At 64.5% G+C, this 13,930-nt stretch overlaps 2 protein-coding genes across 2 annotated transcripts in view; one reads left to right on the top strand and one right to left on the bottom strand.

Annotated features, from left to right (window-relative positions):
• Positions 1-1,808, top strand: part of ARHGEF16 (Rho guanine nucleotide exchange factor 16) — a 13,695-nt gene extending 11,887 nt beyond the window's left edge. The window contains exon 12 of the mRNA XM_049618930.1: positions 1,717-1,808. Within this exon, the coding sequence (XP_049474887.1) occupies positions 1,717-1,808 (92 nt within the window). The remainder of the gene's footprint in view (positions 1-1,716) is intronic.
• Positions 1,809-13,011: 11,203 nt separating this feature from the next.
• The window catches only part of MEGF6 (multiple EGF like domains 6), an 18,263-nt gene continuing 17,344 nt past the window's right edge, over positions 13,012-13,930 (bottom strand). Inside the window, exons 4-5 of the mRNA XM_049618224.1 lie at positions 13,620-13,724; positions 13,012-13,490 (exon numbers count right to left, since the gene is read on the bottom strand). Coding sequence (XP_049474181.1) covers positions 13,291-13,490; positions 13,620-13,724 — 305 coding nt within the window. The 3' untranslated portion in view covers positions 13,012-13,290. The remainder of the gene's footprint in view (positions 13,491-13,619; positions 13,725-13,930) is intronic.

Below are 13,930 nucleotides of genomic sequence, written 5' to 3'. Positions count from 1 at the left end.
CCCCCCAACGCACCAAGCTGGGCTCTGACACCTTGCTCCACGCCTGGATGCCCCTCACACCTCCCTGGTGTGAGACCCCAGGAGCCCCCGCGGCCAGGCCCACCCCATCCATCCAAGGCAGCAGCGGCGGCTACAGCAGAGGGGAGGAGGGGGCCCCTTTCAGGACTTACCCCCGGGCGGGCAGGCCGCTCCCCACAAGCTTCCCCAGAGAAGCATCCCGCTGCCCACCGCGGACCTCTGCACCGCCGGCCTCCATCTACGCTCCTTCTTAGCCCACACGAGGGTCACTTCCCTGGGGGCCACCCACTCTGCGGGCCAGCTCAGCCCTCTGCGCAGCCTGGGCCCCTAGACACACACACATGTCACCCGCGCCTCCACATGCGGCTGTCCTACCTGCCCACACCCTCAGCAGATACTCGTCTCCCCCGAGCTTCACGACTGTCTCTCTGGAGGTCACCGGAGACCTTGAGGGCGAGTCCCTACAGGCCCAGCGTTGGGCCCCGTGCTTGGTCCCGGCAGGCACCCCAAAGCTATGGGGTCCAACAGGCGGACAGACAGATGGACGAAGTTAGTGCAGAGGAGCACAGAACCAACCCACAGAGTGGCTGCTCACCCGGGACCAGGTCCTCTGGTGACCGCACGCCCGCACCCCGCACCCCGCCCCCCGCCCCCGGGGACTGCCCCCAGCAGCGCCTGGTACACAGGGAAAGCCAACAAACATTCGTTGGAAGAGGGTTTCCTGGAAGATTAAAGGTGGTGATTATCTCACTTGGGATTTGGGTACAAGTGCTCAGTTTTCCAAAAAGAGCCCTCCTCTGGGTCCCCGGATGCCTGCAGAGGGGATGAGGCTGGGGTTCGGGGCTTAGAATCCAAGAGGCCCTCAAAGGCCCAACCCACAGATAGGAACACACACGGGAGAGGATGGTGCTGCCACCTCGGTGTCTGGAGCCTCGGGCCCTGCAGTGTCCACGCCCCACCCCCAGGGCCCGGGGGCACCTCCCGGCCATGCCTGCGGCTCCCGGCACAGAGGCTCCAAGTGCCCGCCAGCCTGCACCTGCCCCGGTCTTTGCAGTTGCGGGAAAGGGGCCCCTGTGCCCCCCACCTCTCAGACCAGATCCCGGGAGACGCCTCTTGCCCTCACACTGCACGCGGAGCCCCAGGCTAGCAGCACCCGCCCCTGGCCTGTACCCACCGGCGGCCTCCTCTCCCCTCCCTGCCAGCCCCGCCTCTCTGCCCTGGCCCGATGTCCCTCTGGCCACCGGCCGTCCCAGCATGAGCCACCACGGCTACCCGGGCTTCCGGCCTTGGCGCCTCGGGTGGTCCCCGAAGCACAAGTCTGCCCCTCCACACCCCCCCCCCCCGACTTAGAGCCCTCAGCAGTCCGGCGGAAACAAACCCCTGGGACCCGGCCCCCGCCTGGCTGGGCCCTGTGCTGGCCGTGTCCCCCACCTGGACCAGCCAGGCCTTCACACTCGTGTCTGTGGCATGTACTCAAGCCCTCAGAGCCCCCGCCATCCCCACCAATGCAGCCCCCAGACACTTACATCCCTCCTCCTGGCTCGACCCTCACACCTGCCACTCCTGAAATCAGAAATCATCCCCGTGTCTCCTATTATCTGCCCCCAGGACGCGAGCCCCCTTTCCCTGGGGCTCCCAGGCCGTCCCTCCCCTTTCTTGCCCAGGACCGGTCTGGGTCTCATCTTCTTCTTCCCACAGTGTCCCTCAGGCCTCAGCAGCTGTCAGAGGTGACACCGGATGACACCAGGCGTCACGGGGCTGGGCTGGCTCAGAAGCAGCTGAGGAAATGACCCCAGAGCTCCCAGGCAGCCTGGTGCACCTGCTCTGGCTTCTCGTCGCCACCAGGGGGCGCCGGTGCCCCACCCTGACCACCCAGGCCGGGAAAGGCGGGGGCCCGGAAGGGGTCTGCGGCCCTAACCCTCTCTGTGCCTTCCCACTGCCCGGGCCACACTCTGGAAAGGATGGCAGGGCTGGGCGGCCCTGGGGGCACCGCTGGCTGGACCAGGGCTGAGGGACCCATTTGCAAGGGTCACCCCCAGCCAGCCTCTGGGCCTTGCCCACCCCACCCGCAGAGCCCAGTGCCCACTGAGGGCAGAGGTCAACATGGACGATGGTTTGGGACACGACGTGGCCTTCTGTGGACATCTGCCTGGCGTGGGGTGAAGCCCGGGGGCACACCGCTGGGTGCACAGGGCCGGCTGCCTGGCCTCAAGTCCCACCAGGCCTGGGCGCCGGGGCCCCCAAGGTAACGTCTTCCTGGCAGGAACCCCACCCCACCCACCACCCCTCAGGGCCCCCACCACCTTCCAGGCACCCGGAGAGCTGCCCACCCCAGCGCGTCCCAAGGAAAGGAACAGGTTGCTGGAAGGTTTGCAGGTGGGCCTGGCTACAGATCACCTGTATCACTCATTCGTTCATTCATTCATTCATTCATTCACACAGCCCACAGAGAGCCAGATCACCCATATCATTCATTCATTCATTCATTTGTTCATTTATTCGTTTGTTCGTTCATTCACTCATTCACACAGCCCACAGACAGCCAGATCACACGTATCATTCAGTCATTCGTTTGTTCATTCATTCATTCGTTCATTCATTAATTCATTCACATAGCCCACAGAGCCAGATCACCCATATCATTCATTCATTCGTTCATTCATTCATTTGTTCATTCGTTCATTCACTCGTCTGTTCATTCATTCATTCATTCATTCACACAGCCCACAGAGAGCCCAGCAGGGCCCTGGCCTGGCGCCTGCCCTCCAGAACACACAGGGAGGCGCCGCAGCCACACATGCTTCAGAACACAGTCCAACCTGTGAAAGGAGGGGCTGGGGCCAGTGTCCGGCTGCCTCCGATCCCTGAGTTCGCGGGTCAAGGCAGCCTCCCAGCACAAGCACCATCCCGAAGCCTCTGAGGGGATCCAAGTCCCCACCCGCCCGGGGAGACACTCCTGCTCTGGGACAGCCAGGCGGGCCCAGGCAGCTGTGCAAGGCTGAGGGCCCGACTGCCCCCTTCCTGGAGCCTGGCCTCGGAAACAGGCAGGTTCAGCTCGTCGACACTCACCGCCGGGAGCGGGACAGGTGCCTTCTGCAGCCCCACCCGGGCCACCCCCAGTGCCCCAGCCTGGCTGCAGCTGGGAAACAGGAAATGACACAGGCTGGGCCCCGATGCCGTCCACATGTGCTCTGGCCACGCCCGCGGGGAGCAGAGTGTCTGTGGCCTCCAAGGGCTAGCGGAGGTAGCCAGCCTGGGCCCCCAAGCCACAGGGGCCACACTGCCCAAGACCCTCCTTGCAGGATCTCCTGAGGCTTCCCAGGTGGACTCGCCAGGCTCTTTGTGACAGCTCTGGGCCTAGCAGGTGCATCCGGGGCCGGCCGGGCCAAGGTGGGGCATCTCCCAATCCCACACACCCAAGGGCCAGAAACCTTGGCACCTTCCCCCTCAGACCAGAACGCGGGGGCTCAGCCAACCCTGTGCTCCCAGGACACAGGAGATGGGAGGGCCCGGGAGGCTGTGGGCAGAGTGGCCAGCATGGCCTGCACCCATCCCGTGTCCACGCCTGGCACCACAGCTCAGCCAAGCAACGAACAGGCTGCCCAGCTCAGCCCTGCACCCAGTGACCCCGAGGAAGGACAGACAGGGGGACAGTCACTGCCTCTGAACACCACCCCCCGCGAACCTCAGTGTCCCCACCTACAAAGTGAGGTGGGGGCTGTGTCGACGTCAGAGGACTCACGGAGCAGTGTGAGCACCCAGCAGAGTATCACATCCCGGCTCCCTAGTCCCATAGCCTCTGCAGGGCCGTCCCGAGGGCGGTGACCTCGTGTGCAGCTCAAATTAGGGACAGGCTGTGTGAGTTCCAGACGTGCCCACCAGTGGACGAGTTCTCCCCCTGGGGCCTGGAGGGAGAGGTCCTTGCATGGGTCTGGTGCCCAGTGCCAAGGACTGTGCCAGGACCAGCCACCCCATCCCGGCCACCTCCTCCCCAGGACCACCTCCCACCCTTCTAAGGGGTCCTCATCAACCCGGGAGTGGCCAGAAATGCCCGCCCTGGAAGGCAGCAGCTCCGGGGAGGTGGTGATCTGTCCTGGACGCAGCCAGAGCCAGCCTGAATCCATGTCCCAGCCTGCCCCACCCTCAGTCCGAAAGACAGCCCCAGAGGGGGGCAAATCCAGCCAGAGAGGGCTGGGGGTGAACAGGCCAGCACTGGGCACAGGCACAGAGACCCTAAAGTGATGGCGGTCCCCAGCAGGTGAGGGAAACCAGGACAGGGAGCCAGAATTCTGGGGCTGGGCCCACCGGCCTGTGCCCACGGCCCTGAAGGAGGCGCTCAGGAGACCTCAGCTCCCAGCCCGGCCACTCTGACTTCCAGGGCGAATCCGGGTCCCCGGTACTGGATCCCGAGTCCCTGGGGAGAACAGAAAGGCCCAGCGGCCTCAGTGCTCACACAAACCGCTGGCCCTTCTCCAGAGACCGTCTCGCCTAGCTTGCAACAGGTGCCCAAACCTAGCCAGCATCGGGCAGAGCCGTCCGCCCTGCGTGCCCACCAGGACGCAGCCGCAGCGCAAATGGGGACGTGTGGCCGCGCCCACCTGGCTAGGAGGGTGATGCTTGCAGGACAAGGTGTGAGCTCGCCTTTCCTGACAAACAAGTCGTGTCACAGGTTTGCCAAAACTCGCCCTTCCTTTCCCCTGAGCAGACAAGGCCCCGCCAGGCCTTGGGAAGGGAAGGATGAGCGCAGAGCCAGCCCGTCTGACAGCCAGGGCCATGCCGGGGGGCGTTGGGCTGCCCCAGGGGGCTGGAAGAGTGAAGGCGGGGGCACTCCGCTGGGTGTCACGCCCCTTCTGTCTGTGGGGCCACAGAGTCCGGGACGTAATCCCCAGCTGGGAGCTGGGGCTAAGCACCCGGGTGTGCAGTGTCCAAGAATCTTCCCAAATTCCCAGTTAAACCAAGTGGCCACAGGTCCGCCGGGCTTCTCTGCCCCAGGGGCTCACAGGCCCGCACCCACCAACACGTACTGTAGTTTGCTCAGGGTCGAGAGTCCCCAAGTCAAGGCGGCCGCATCCACTGGGGAGAGCACGGATGGAGGCGTGGGGCGCCTGCACTCCGTCCTGCTCCGGACTGGCCTCGAGACTGGCTCTGCAGAAACCCAGCCCACAGCAGGACGGGCAGCAGCACGGGGCTCGGTGGGGATGCGGCCTCCTCCCTCCAGAGACCTCTGAGTGCGGGGCTGGCTGTAGAGGGCCCCACAACGGAAGGCTAATGCACAGGTTCATCTCGCCCTGGCCCCAAATGGTGGGGTGACCTCCCCGGTACCCAGGGCTCCCAGCGGAGATGCTGGCCAGAGAGGCTGACAGGGGCAGGGGCTCCCGTGCGGCCGGTGCTGGCCGGAGGCCGGTCTGGCAGGACGTCGGCACCCTTGGCCACCACCCCCTCCTCCTGCGGTAGCTGCCCTGTTGTCAGCTGGCCTGGCTCTGCGCGATGCTGCCCAGGCCCCACTTCGACCCGGGCACAGAGGGCCAGGCCCTGCTCTGGAATGCCTGGAGCCGCCAAGACCTGCGAGCAGATTCCGGGATGCCGAGGCCAGCTCCCTGCTTGCAGACCCCTCGTTAATTATCCTGCCGAGATGGGAAGGCAGGCACGAGCCCCAGGAATCCTGAAAACGAGCAATCAGCACATTTCCTGGAATTTGCCCCCGGAACAGCGCTGGGCGGCCAGCGCTTGGCAGGTGGGCGGCCAGCGCCTGGGGGATGGGGTAGACAGGAGGCTGAGGCGCTCTCCAAGAGCCCTGAAAATAGCCAGGGGTCTGGACTCACCCGGATCTGCTGTGCTCACCGCCCAGGCCCTTCCCCCCACAGTCTCGGGGCACTGCTGGGATTGCAGACAGGGACGTGGCGGCCGAGGGGCCCAACCGCTAAGGAGGCAGCACCAGGCCCAGAAAGGGCTCCTGAGCGCAGGGCTGCACGAGGCAGGAACTCCGTAGGAATTCAGACCCCAAAGCCTCTGCCGAGCCACAGAAGCCCCCACAGGGGCAGATTTCTGGGGCAGCGAGAAGGGGCCCAGCACGGCGGGGAGCTCACTCGGGAGGTGCCCCTTCCTGCATGGGGGGGTCCTCACGGGGGGGTGGAGGGAGGACCCCCATGGCTTCCTACGCAAGTTCCTTTCACAGGTGCCCAGCCTCACCTGTGCGGAGACGGTCTCTCTCGTGTCCAGCCTGAGAGCTCCCCAAATGCAAGGACCACCCCTCATCTCACACTAGCATCCCCGGGCCCCTCCAGCTAACTGTCCCGACCTGAAAGCCCATCTTTCCGCCCCTCCTGGAGTGGGCACCCACCTGGGCCCACCACGGAGGCCTCCCCAGCTCTGCTCCCCTCTACCGGCGGAGAAAGCCCGAGGCAGCGACGGTCTGAAGGACCCAAGGGTGCAGGAGGGCAAGGGGCAGCCTCTGTACAGAGCAGGGTCCCTGAGGGCCGGGGGACAGCAGCCTGCCCAGCTCAGCTCGGCCCAGCCCTTCCTCTGTCCAGATAGAAAGCACCAAGCCATCAACCCTGGCCAGCTGGGTGCCGTACCATCGGGCACTGCTGCTTCCTGGCCAGCGGGCAGCTGCCAGGCTCTACAGTCCAGTGGACCCCCGGGGAAAAGTTTCCAGAGGCCCGGGAGAGGCCCCTTGGCCCCAAACATGCAGGAGGGAGTTCCTGCAGTAGAGTCTGTCAATTCCAAGGTGACGACAGTCTGGGGACCCACATGGGGTACCCGTACTACACAGACCCCCAGACACCACCCAGGGTCCCTCAACCCCAGTCAGTGGGGGGCCCCCAGGAGCATCCGGTCCTGCCCTGGTTGGTGCAAGAGACTGTTTACACTGAGTCACCACAGACCCCAAAAACTCAGGAAGTGACAGGGCTCAGTGTTCCCATCTATAAAACGGGACGAGCATCCAGCCCACGCAGGGTACGCCCCAGGACCGCCCTTGTAAGGGAAGAGCACTCCACGGAAAAGTCTGGGCCAACCCTGGAGAGGGAGGGCCAGGGCAGTGTGGCCGAGGCGGGCAAAGGGCAGGTTCACAGGCTCCTTTCAGGAGACCACCCATGAGGATGAGGCAGGGATTGTAGCCTGGGGCAGCACAGGGAGGGGGGGCGCGGAGGCCGTGTCCTCTTATCTGAGCCTCGACCCTGCCTGGACGGTAGGCCCCATGTGGGCGGGGGCCATCGAGATGCCCACTCAGCAAATGCCCAGCCGGGGCGAGCTCACGGCCCACCCCCAGGAGAGTTGCCCTGTGGCTCTCGGCTATAATTATACCATAAGACCACCCGACTCTGAAGTTAGTCCTGGGAGGGGCCCACAGCCCCACTGGGCACGAGGCCTGCCTGGAGGCCACAGTCATCCCAAAAGACAGAGGCGCCTTTGTGGTTGGCTGGAGCAGGGCGGGCGGGGGGGGGGGGGGGGGGGGGGGGGCCGGGGGGGGAGGGGGTTGGGGGGGTGGCCGACCTGGTAGTTAAGTGATTCACTGTATGAACACGAACACCCCTCCCAGAGTCAGCCGCTTTGAAAGACCTGTTCGATTCTGCACGTGGTTGGTCTCCACTGTCCCGGAGCAGACACCGTCTGCAGACACCGTCTGCAGACACACGGCCCTGCAGGGATGCGGCCCGGCCCGAGTGCGGGATGGACCCGCAGTGACCACCCATGGCCCAGCCGACTGTCAAGGGCAGCGGGACCGAGGCCAGTGGGCAGAGTCGATGCCACTACCCACCCCTGCATTTGAGCCAGCAGGCCTCCCCTCCCAGGGGCTGCAGGGCTCCCCTCCCCCACACCCCCAGTGCCAGGAAGCAAGAGTCACTGGGCAGACGCCCAGGGCCACCTCCTGCAGGGAACTGGGGCTCTGGAAATTTCGGGAACTCTCTTCGAGGGAGGGGCTTGGTGCAGCTAAAGCAGGTGTGCATGGAGAAGACAAAGCCCACGGCCAGTCCGCCCACCCGGGGTGGGGGGAAGCAGGGCAGAGCGGGCCGCCCGCAGCTGGAGGAGAGCCACGCACGGCAGGCCCCCACATGTCTGGGTTTTCTCATGACCCAGAAACTGGACCCAGCTCCTCAAAGGCTAGAGCCTGAGGGCAGCCTCCCAGGGAAGCCAAGGTGTGTCCCCGGCTTAGGCGAAAGGTTCCAGGTGCCCACAGGGGACGCCCCCAACTCCCGGGCTCAGAAAGCAACTCACACTGACAGCCAGCACGACTCAAATGGCCCTGCCACCCCACACGGCTGGTGCAGGGAACGGCGCAGGGAACCCACAACCGTGGCCCAGGACCAAGGTCAGAGGCAGGTCAGGACAGGTTAACCCGAGGCCACGCCCACAGGACAGTGGCTGAGCTGCCTCCGAGGGAATCGGGCCAGTGTAGGGCCACTGTGGCTGCCGGCCTCAGGACAGCAACCCCGTGGCAGGTGGCAGGACCACAGAGGTCATGGAACCTGGCCTCTGCGGGCCGTGCCCTCCAAAACGAGACAACCCTGACCCAGGGCCCCAGCCCCTCCGAGGAGGGCAGCACTGGCCCCTCGATGAGCTGGTCACAGCGGTTGGCCAGGAGCAGCCCTTGATGGTGTCTGGACCTCGGGCCGGGAGTCGGTCTCCCACCCTCAGACACAGTGGGCAGCACAGAAGGGTGGCCTGGGAGGGCCTGCTTCCTCCCTGTTGATCAGTCATCCCAATTTAGAAACAGAGTCGCCCTTGAGGCCTGCCTCCTGCCCCCCACCCTCGGGGCAGCAGCCTGTTCCTGCCGCTCTGTTTCCCTGCACAGCCGCCTCCGGGGTCTCCCATCCGCTGGCTTCCTGCTCAGAAGGCAGACTGTCAGGGTGCAGAGGCTCCAGGCAGGACCGCTGACGTCTCTCCCTGCTGGGTTGGCGTGGGGCAGAGCAACAGATCACACTGGGTCCCCAGGGGCACCTGCCAGGTGGCCCCGGGAAGCAGGTCTTCCGCCAGCTCAGAGAGGGAGGCTAAGGGCCCTGGGGGTTCCAGGCTGACCCTCCTGCGCCCCCCACCCCCGGCCCTCCAGGCCAAGCTGGCTCACTGTCTCCTCTCTGCGCCTCTGCTCCAGCCTATCTTCCACCTGGAAAGCCCACCCTGAGCCACCTGCACCTCCCCAAACCTTCCCCAGCCCACAGGCCCTCTTCCTCCAGGAAGCGCTCCGGGCTGCGCTCTGTTGGGCCTCAGTGCTGATGCCCTGATCGCTCAGCTGGACCCGAGAGCCAGAGTCCCAGAACTGCCTCAGAGACCTGCCCAACCCACCCATTTTACAGGTGAGGAAACTGAGGCCCAGAAGGGAACAAAAGCCAAAGCTTCTTGGACCCAGAAGGTACCTAGAGATAACCCAAGCCTGAGTTCTCAGTCTGCTTCTTACCCAAGAGGTCAAGTGAGATCAAGTCACAAGAAATGACCAGCGGCTCGGTCACGACGCCCAGTGCAAAAGCAAGCTGTGTCCCTAAATGTATGTGTTTCTTGCCTGTTTTTTCCTTAAGACCCCATGCCCGGGGCCAGGAAGCACTCGCGTCACCGGCAGGTACTGGCTCACTCAGGAGCACGCGCTTGTGAGCCGGGTGTAGGGGTGGGACAAAGCCGTGTTTTCTGCTGGTGAGAACATTCCTGGTGGATCTGCAGGGCCCCCGGAGCCCAACAAGGGACAGCTACTGGCCCTGCTCTGCTGACATGCAGCTCACCCCCAGGGCGGGGAGGCCCCCAGTCCTGGGGGGGTGTCCCTACCAGAGGGCCCACATGTGAGCAGCACCGTCCGGAAGCTCAGGCACGCTGTGCATGCAGTTACCGCAGGAACAAGGGACAGTCCCCACCAGCCGGTCATCTACCCTCAGGCCCTCACGCCCAGCAGACCGGGCCTCTGGGGGGAGAGAGCACCGCCCCCACCACAAGCCTCTTCCACGGAGACGCCCTGTGCCTCACCTGCGCTGGCACCTGGGCCTTGCACGGAACACCATTTGATCCCCACCCAACAGGAGTGACTGGGGTCCAGGATGCTGTGCGCGGTCACACTGGCCCACCTACGGGACACGAAGCTGGCCCTGGCGGCGGAGGGCCTGGGCCGGGTGGGGTGGGGGCTCTGCTGCGGGTGCCCGGGGCCCAGCCCCCCACACCCCGCCCCACGCCCCGGGCTCTGCCCGCACAGGCCCCCTTTGTGTCCCCTGGCTCCTGCAGAAAGCCTTCCGCCTTCCGGAGGGGGGATGGGGGCGGGTGGAGGTGGAACAAAGGGGCTAAGCCACCGGGGGCCCCGAGGCCCCCAGCCCCAGGGAGAGGGGGCAGGCGGGGGAGGGCTCCTCCTAGGGCCCCGCCCCCTCCACGCTCCACCATTCACACAGCTGGGTCCTTTCCTCCCCCCTCTCTTTTGTTCAAACGAAAGAATTTGGGGGAACCAGAAAAAATATGGCTTTTATTTTCAAAACTGGAAGCAATTATAACTGGGGGATTGGTTAAATATTGCCAACTGTGCTGAGGCTCAGGTCTGCCTCATCCGGACGGAGGAGAGACTGGAAGGTGGTGCTGGTGGACGTTTGGGCAGCAGCACAGACAAGGGCTGTCCCTGCAGGCGGCCCAGCCCTTCCACCTGGCCCCGCACACCCACCGTGCACACCCAGCCTCGCACACCCAGCCCTACGCACCCACCTGTGCGCACCCAGCTTTACACGGCCAGCCCCACACACCTACCTGGGCACACCAAGCCTTGCACGCCCAGCCCCACACACCCACCTGGGCACACCCAGCCCTGCACACCCACCTATGCACACCCAGCCGTACACACCCATTTATGCATACCCAGCTTTACACACCCAACCCTATACACCCACCTGTGCACACCCAGCCTTGCATGCCCAGCCCTGCACACCTGTGCACACCCAGCACTACACCCCCAGCCCTGCACCACACCCAGCCTGCACACCACCCCTGCACACCAAGCCTTGCACACCCAGCCTGTACGCCCTCACACCCAGCCCTCACCCAGCCCTGCATAGCTGGCTCTGCACACCCAGCCTCTCTTCTAGGAGACGGCGCCTCATGAGGCAGCCCAGCAGCTGCCCTCCAGCTGGACCTGCTGCTTCTTGAAAGCCACATCTGTCCCACCCCTGACCAGCCACTCCCGGAAAGCCGACCTACCCCAGAGGACTCGGGCTGGTCACAGGGTGTACACGGCAGGGTGGGGACTTGGAGATCTGCCCCTCTCTCTCCAAAGCAGGTCTTGACGGGGCCCCACTGAAGCCTGGTGCGGGAAGACGGTGGAAGTTTCCAGGCACCCATTGCCCCAGCTCTGCTGAGACGTGACCAGCTACGTGGCCTCCCTGATCCCGGTTTCCTCTTCCACCAAGTGGATAAACTGAGGGTTCGGTGAGACGGCGCAAGTCTCCAGGCCCAGAGAGGCCCCCTGATGTGAACGCGGGGAGTGGGGGCTGCTCTGGAGGCAAAGCCAAGCCTAGAGCCCAGGCCCGGAAGCTAGAGGACAAGGCATGTGAGCACGGCTCCCCCCTCCCTAAGACCCCGTGTGTGGATCTGAGCCCACCGAGCACGTGTCCTGGCCAGACAGGCCCCCTCCCATGGACACAGGGCCACTTGCTGACGCTGAGCTCCCCCCACTCGATGCTCCCTCCCCATTCTGCCTCTGCAAGCCTCATGCCCCCCACCCCTGGCCCCGTGAGGCCAAGTGTCAGGGTCTCTGGGTGGGGGAGGCTGCTCATCAGAGACAGCACCAGCCCTCGAGACTCGGAGCTGGCCACCTGGACAGAGTCAGGCCAGGAGCGGGGGTGGCTGATGGCTGACAGGAAGCAGGGCATGGGAGGAAGGCCGGCCCTGAGGGGGTCAGGGCAGGTGTCCCCAGCTGCTTCCTGGAGGACGTGACCAAAGACAGGCCACACTCCAGCATCCCCTCACTGCCCTCCCCCCGCGGCAGGGACCACAGAGCATCCGTGCTGCCGACTTGGTAAGTCACATCCCTGACCCAGCAACGGCCCCAAAGCCAGCTCACCCCGGGACCAAGATGTGTCTCTTTCTCCAGCCTGCCTGGGGCGGGGGGTCACAGCCCACAGAGGGGCTCAGGGTCCTAGAGGGCACAGGGCAGGCCCCCCAGCACCCAGAGGGCTTGAGAGACAGCGGGCCTCACTCCCTGGCCCAGGCATCGGTCCTCCCGGCACACAGAGCCCATGAAGCAGCGGGATTGAGGAGCTGGCTGAGCAGAGAACCTTCCAGCTAACAGAGGGTATCAGAAAAGCCACCAACCCGCCAGCTTGTGCAATGGTCAGCACCCTCAGCTACCGGCACCTGTCTCCCCAGGACCCCTACCCTCAGCCCATGCTGGGGACAGCAGGGGGGCCATCACACGTGAACATGCAGGGACCAGAGAGAGGGCTGGGTCTCCTCTATAAACAGAGAGGCTCCTGCTCCCTGCAATTTCCTGATGCCCACCCTCCCCCTGGTTGCCCGCTGGGCATCCGAAGCATTGAAGCATGGTGCAGGACGAACGCCCTGAAAGAAGCCCCCAGCCGCTCACCAGGAGCAAGTTCAAAGCACCGGAAGCCGTCGGGAGTATTTCGCTTCCCCCGGCGGCCGTGGCTCTGCGCCCCGTTGCGACAGGACCCGGAAAGCTACACGTTCAATGAAGGCACCGCGGACTGAGCAGGAAACCCCAGAGAGGGGAGCTCTCGCTGATCTCACAGAGATCTCGCAGAGAGATTAGGATGAATGAGTGCGGGGGTTCCTGTGACGCGTTTTCACGCACTTGTACTCACTTTCCTTACAGAAACCCCGTCACCCGCACGTCTGCTCCAAGGCCCAACCCCCCTCCCAGCACCCCGACGGCACGTTGTTAAAAGGAAAACCACAGGCCCCCAAAATGGCACCACGTAGTTTACGACCCAAGACCCAACCTGACTGCAGCTCAAAGCCCCGGGGCGGGGGGGGGGGGGGGGGGTCATCGCCCATAAGCGGTCATCGCGGGAACCCTGGTTGGCACAAGGAAGCAAACCGGTAGATTCCGCTCCCCTTAGGAGGCCCCCCTTGCCTGCAGCCAGGGTTCTTGGCTGGCAATTTCCTTTTTCCTGCCCTTTCTCTCTCTCTTTAAAAACCTTTCCTTTCTGTAGCCCCTGGGAGCTCCCCTCCCCCTTGTTATATGGGATTCTGCCCGGTTCATGAATCGATTCCTAAAGCCAATTCGATCTCTGAAATTCACTCCGTTGAGTTTCTGCTATTTAACAGCGTGTAGCGTGGCTGGGTTTTCGTGACACGTCACTTTACAGCCGTGCCCAGTTTTACTGAACCAGTCGCCTCCGATAGGACCCTGGCTGTCCCCCATCTTTGGGGACGCAGGAGCCTCCAGCAAGGCAGGAATGCCGTTTGCAGACCCTGGGACGGGCCGCTTCCTGGCCGCCCCGTAGCCCGACAGGTCCCTGCCCATCTCTCCAGGGGAGGCCACAACTGGACAGGCTCTAAGAGGAAGGGGTGTGGAGGCATCGGTGGAGGAAGGGGGTCTCAGGGTCCCCCCTCCTCCCAACAACTTCAGATGAGCCGCAGGGAGCAGGGTGAGGGGCTGAGAGAATGCCCAGCCGTCCACTCACCGTACTGACAGCGGGGACCCTGGAACCCTCGGGGACAGCGGCACAGCTGGACTGAGCTGGGCGCGCAGTGACCGCCGTTAAAACAGAAGCCAGCGCTGCACCGGGCTGTGGAGAGAGGAGAGAAGGTGTGTGAGAAGGGGCCACAGCCTAGGGGCAGCCCCAGCCCAGCCACCAGCGACCCTGGGGACGGTCCCTGAAGTCTCCCCATAAGGCCGGGCCTGGAGCTGGATGGGACCCAGATCCTCACCACAGACAGCAAAGCCCAGACTACGTCTTGAAGCCCGAGCCCTTGAACCTTGGCTGGCGGGGGG

The sequence above is a fragment of the Panthera uncia genome (genome assembly GCF_023721935.1).
Source record: "Panthera uncia isolate 11264 chromosome C1 unlocalized genomic scaffold, Puncia_PCG_1.0 HiC_scaffold_4, whole genome shotgun sequence".
Classification (NCBI taxonomy): domain Eukaryota; kingdom Metazoa; phylum Chordata; class Mammalia; order Carnivora; family Felidae; genus Panthera; species Panthera uncia.
This window is presented reverse-complemented; position numbering and strand designations above follow the sequence as displayed.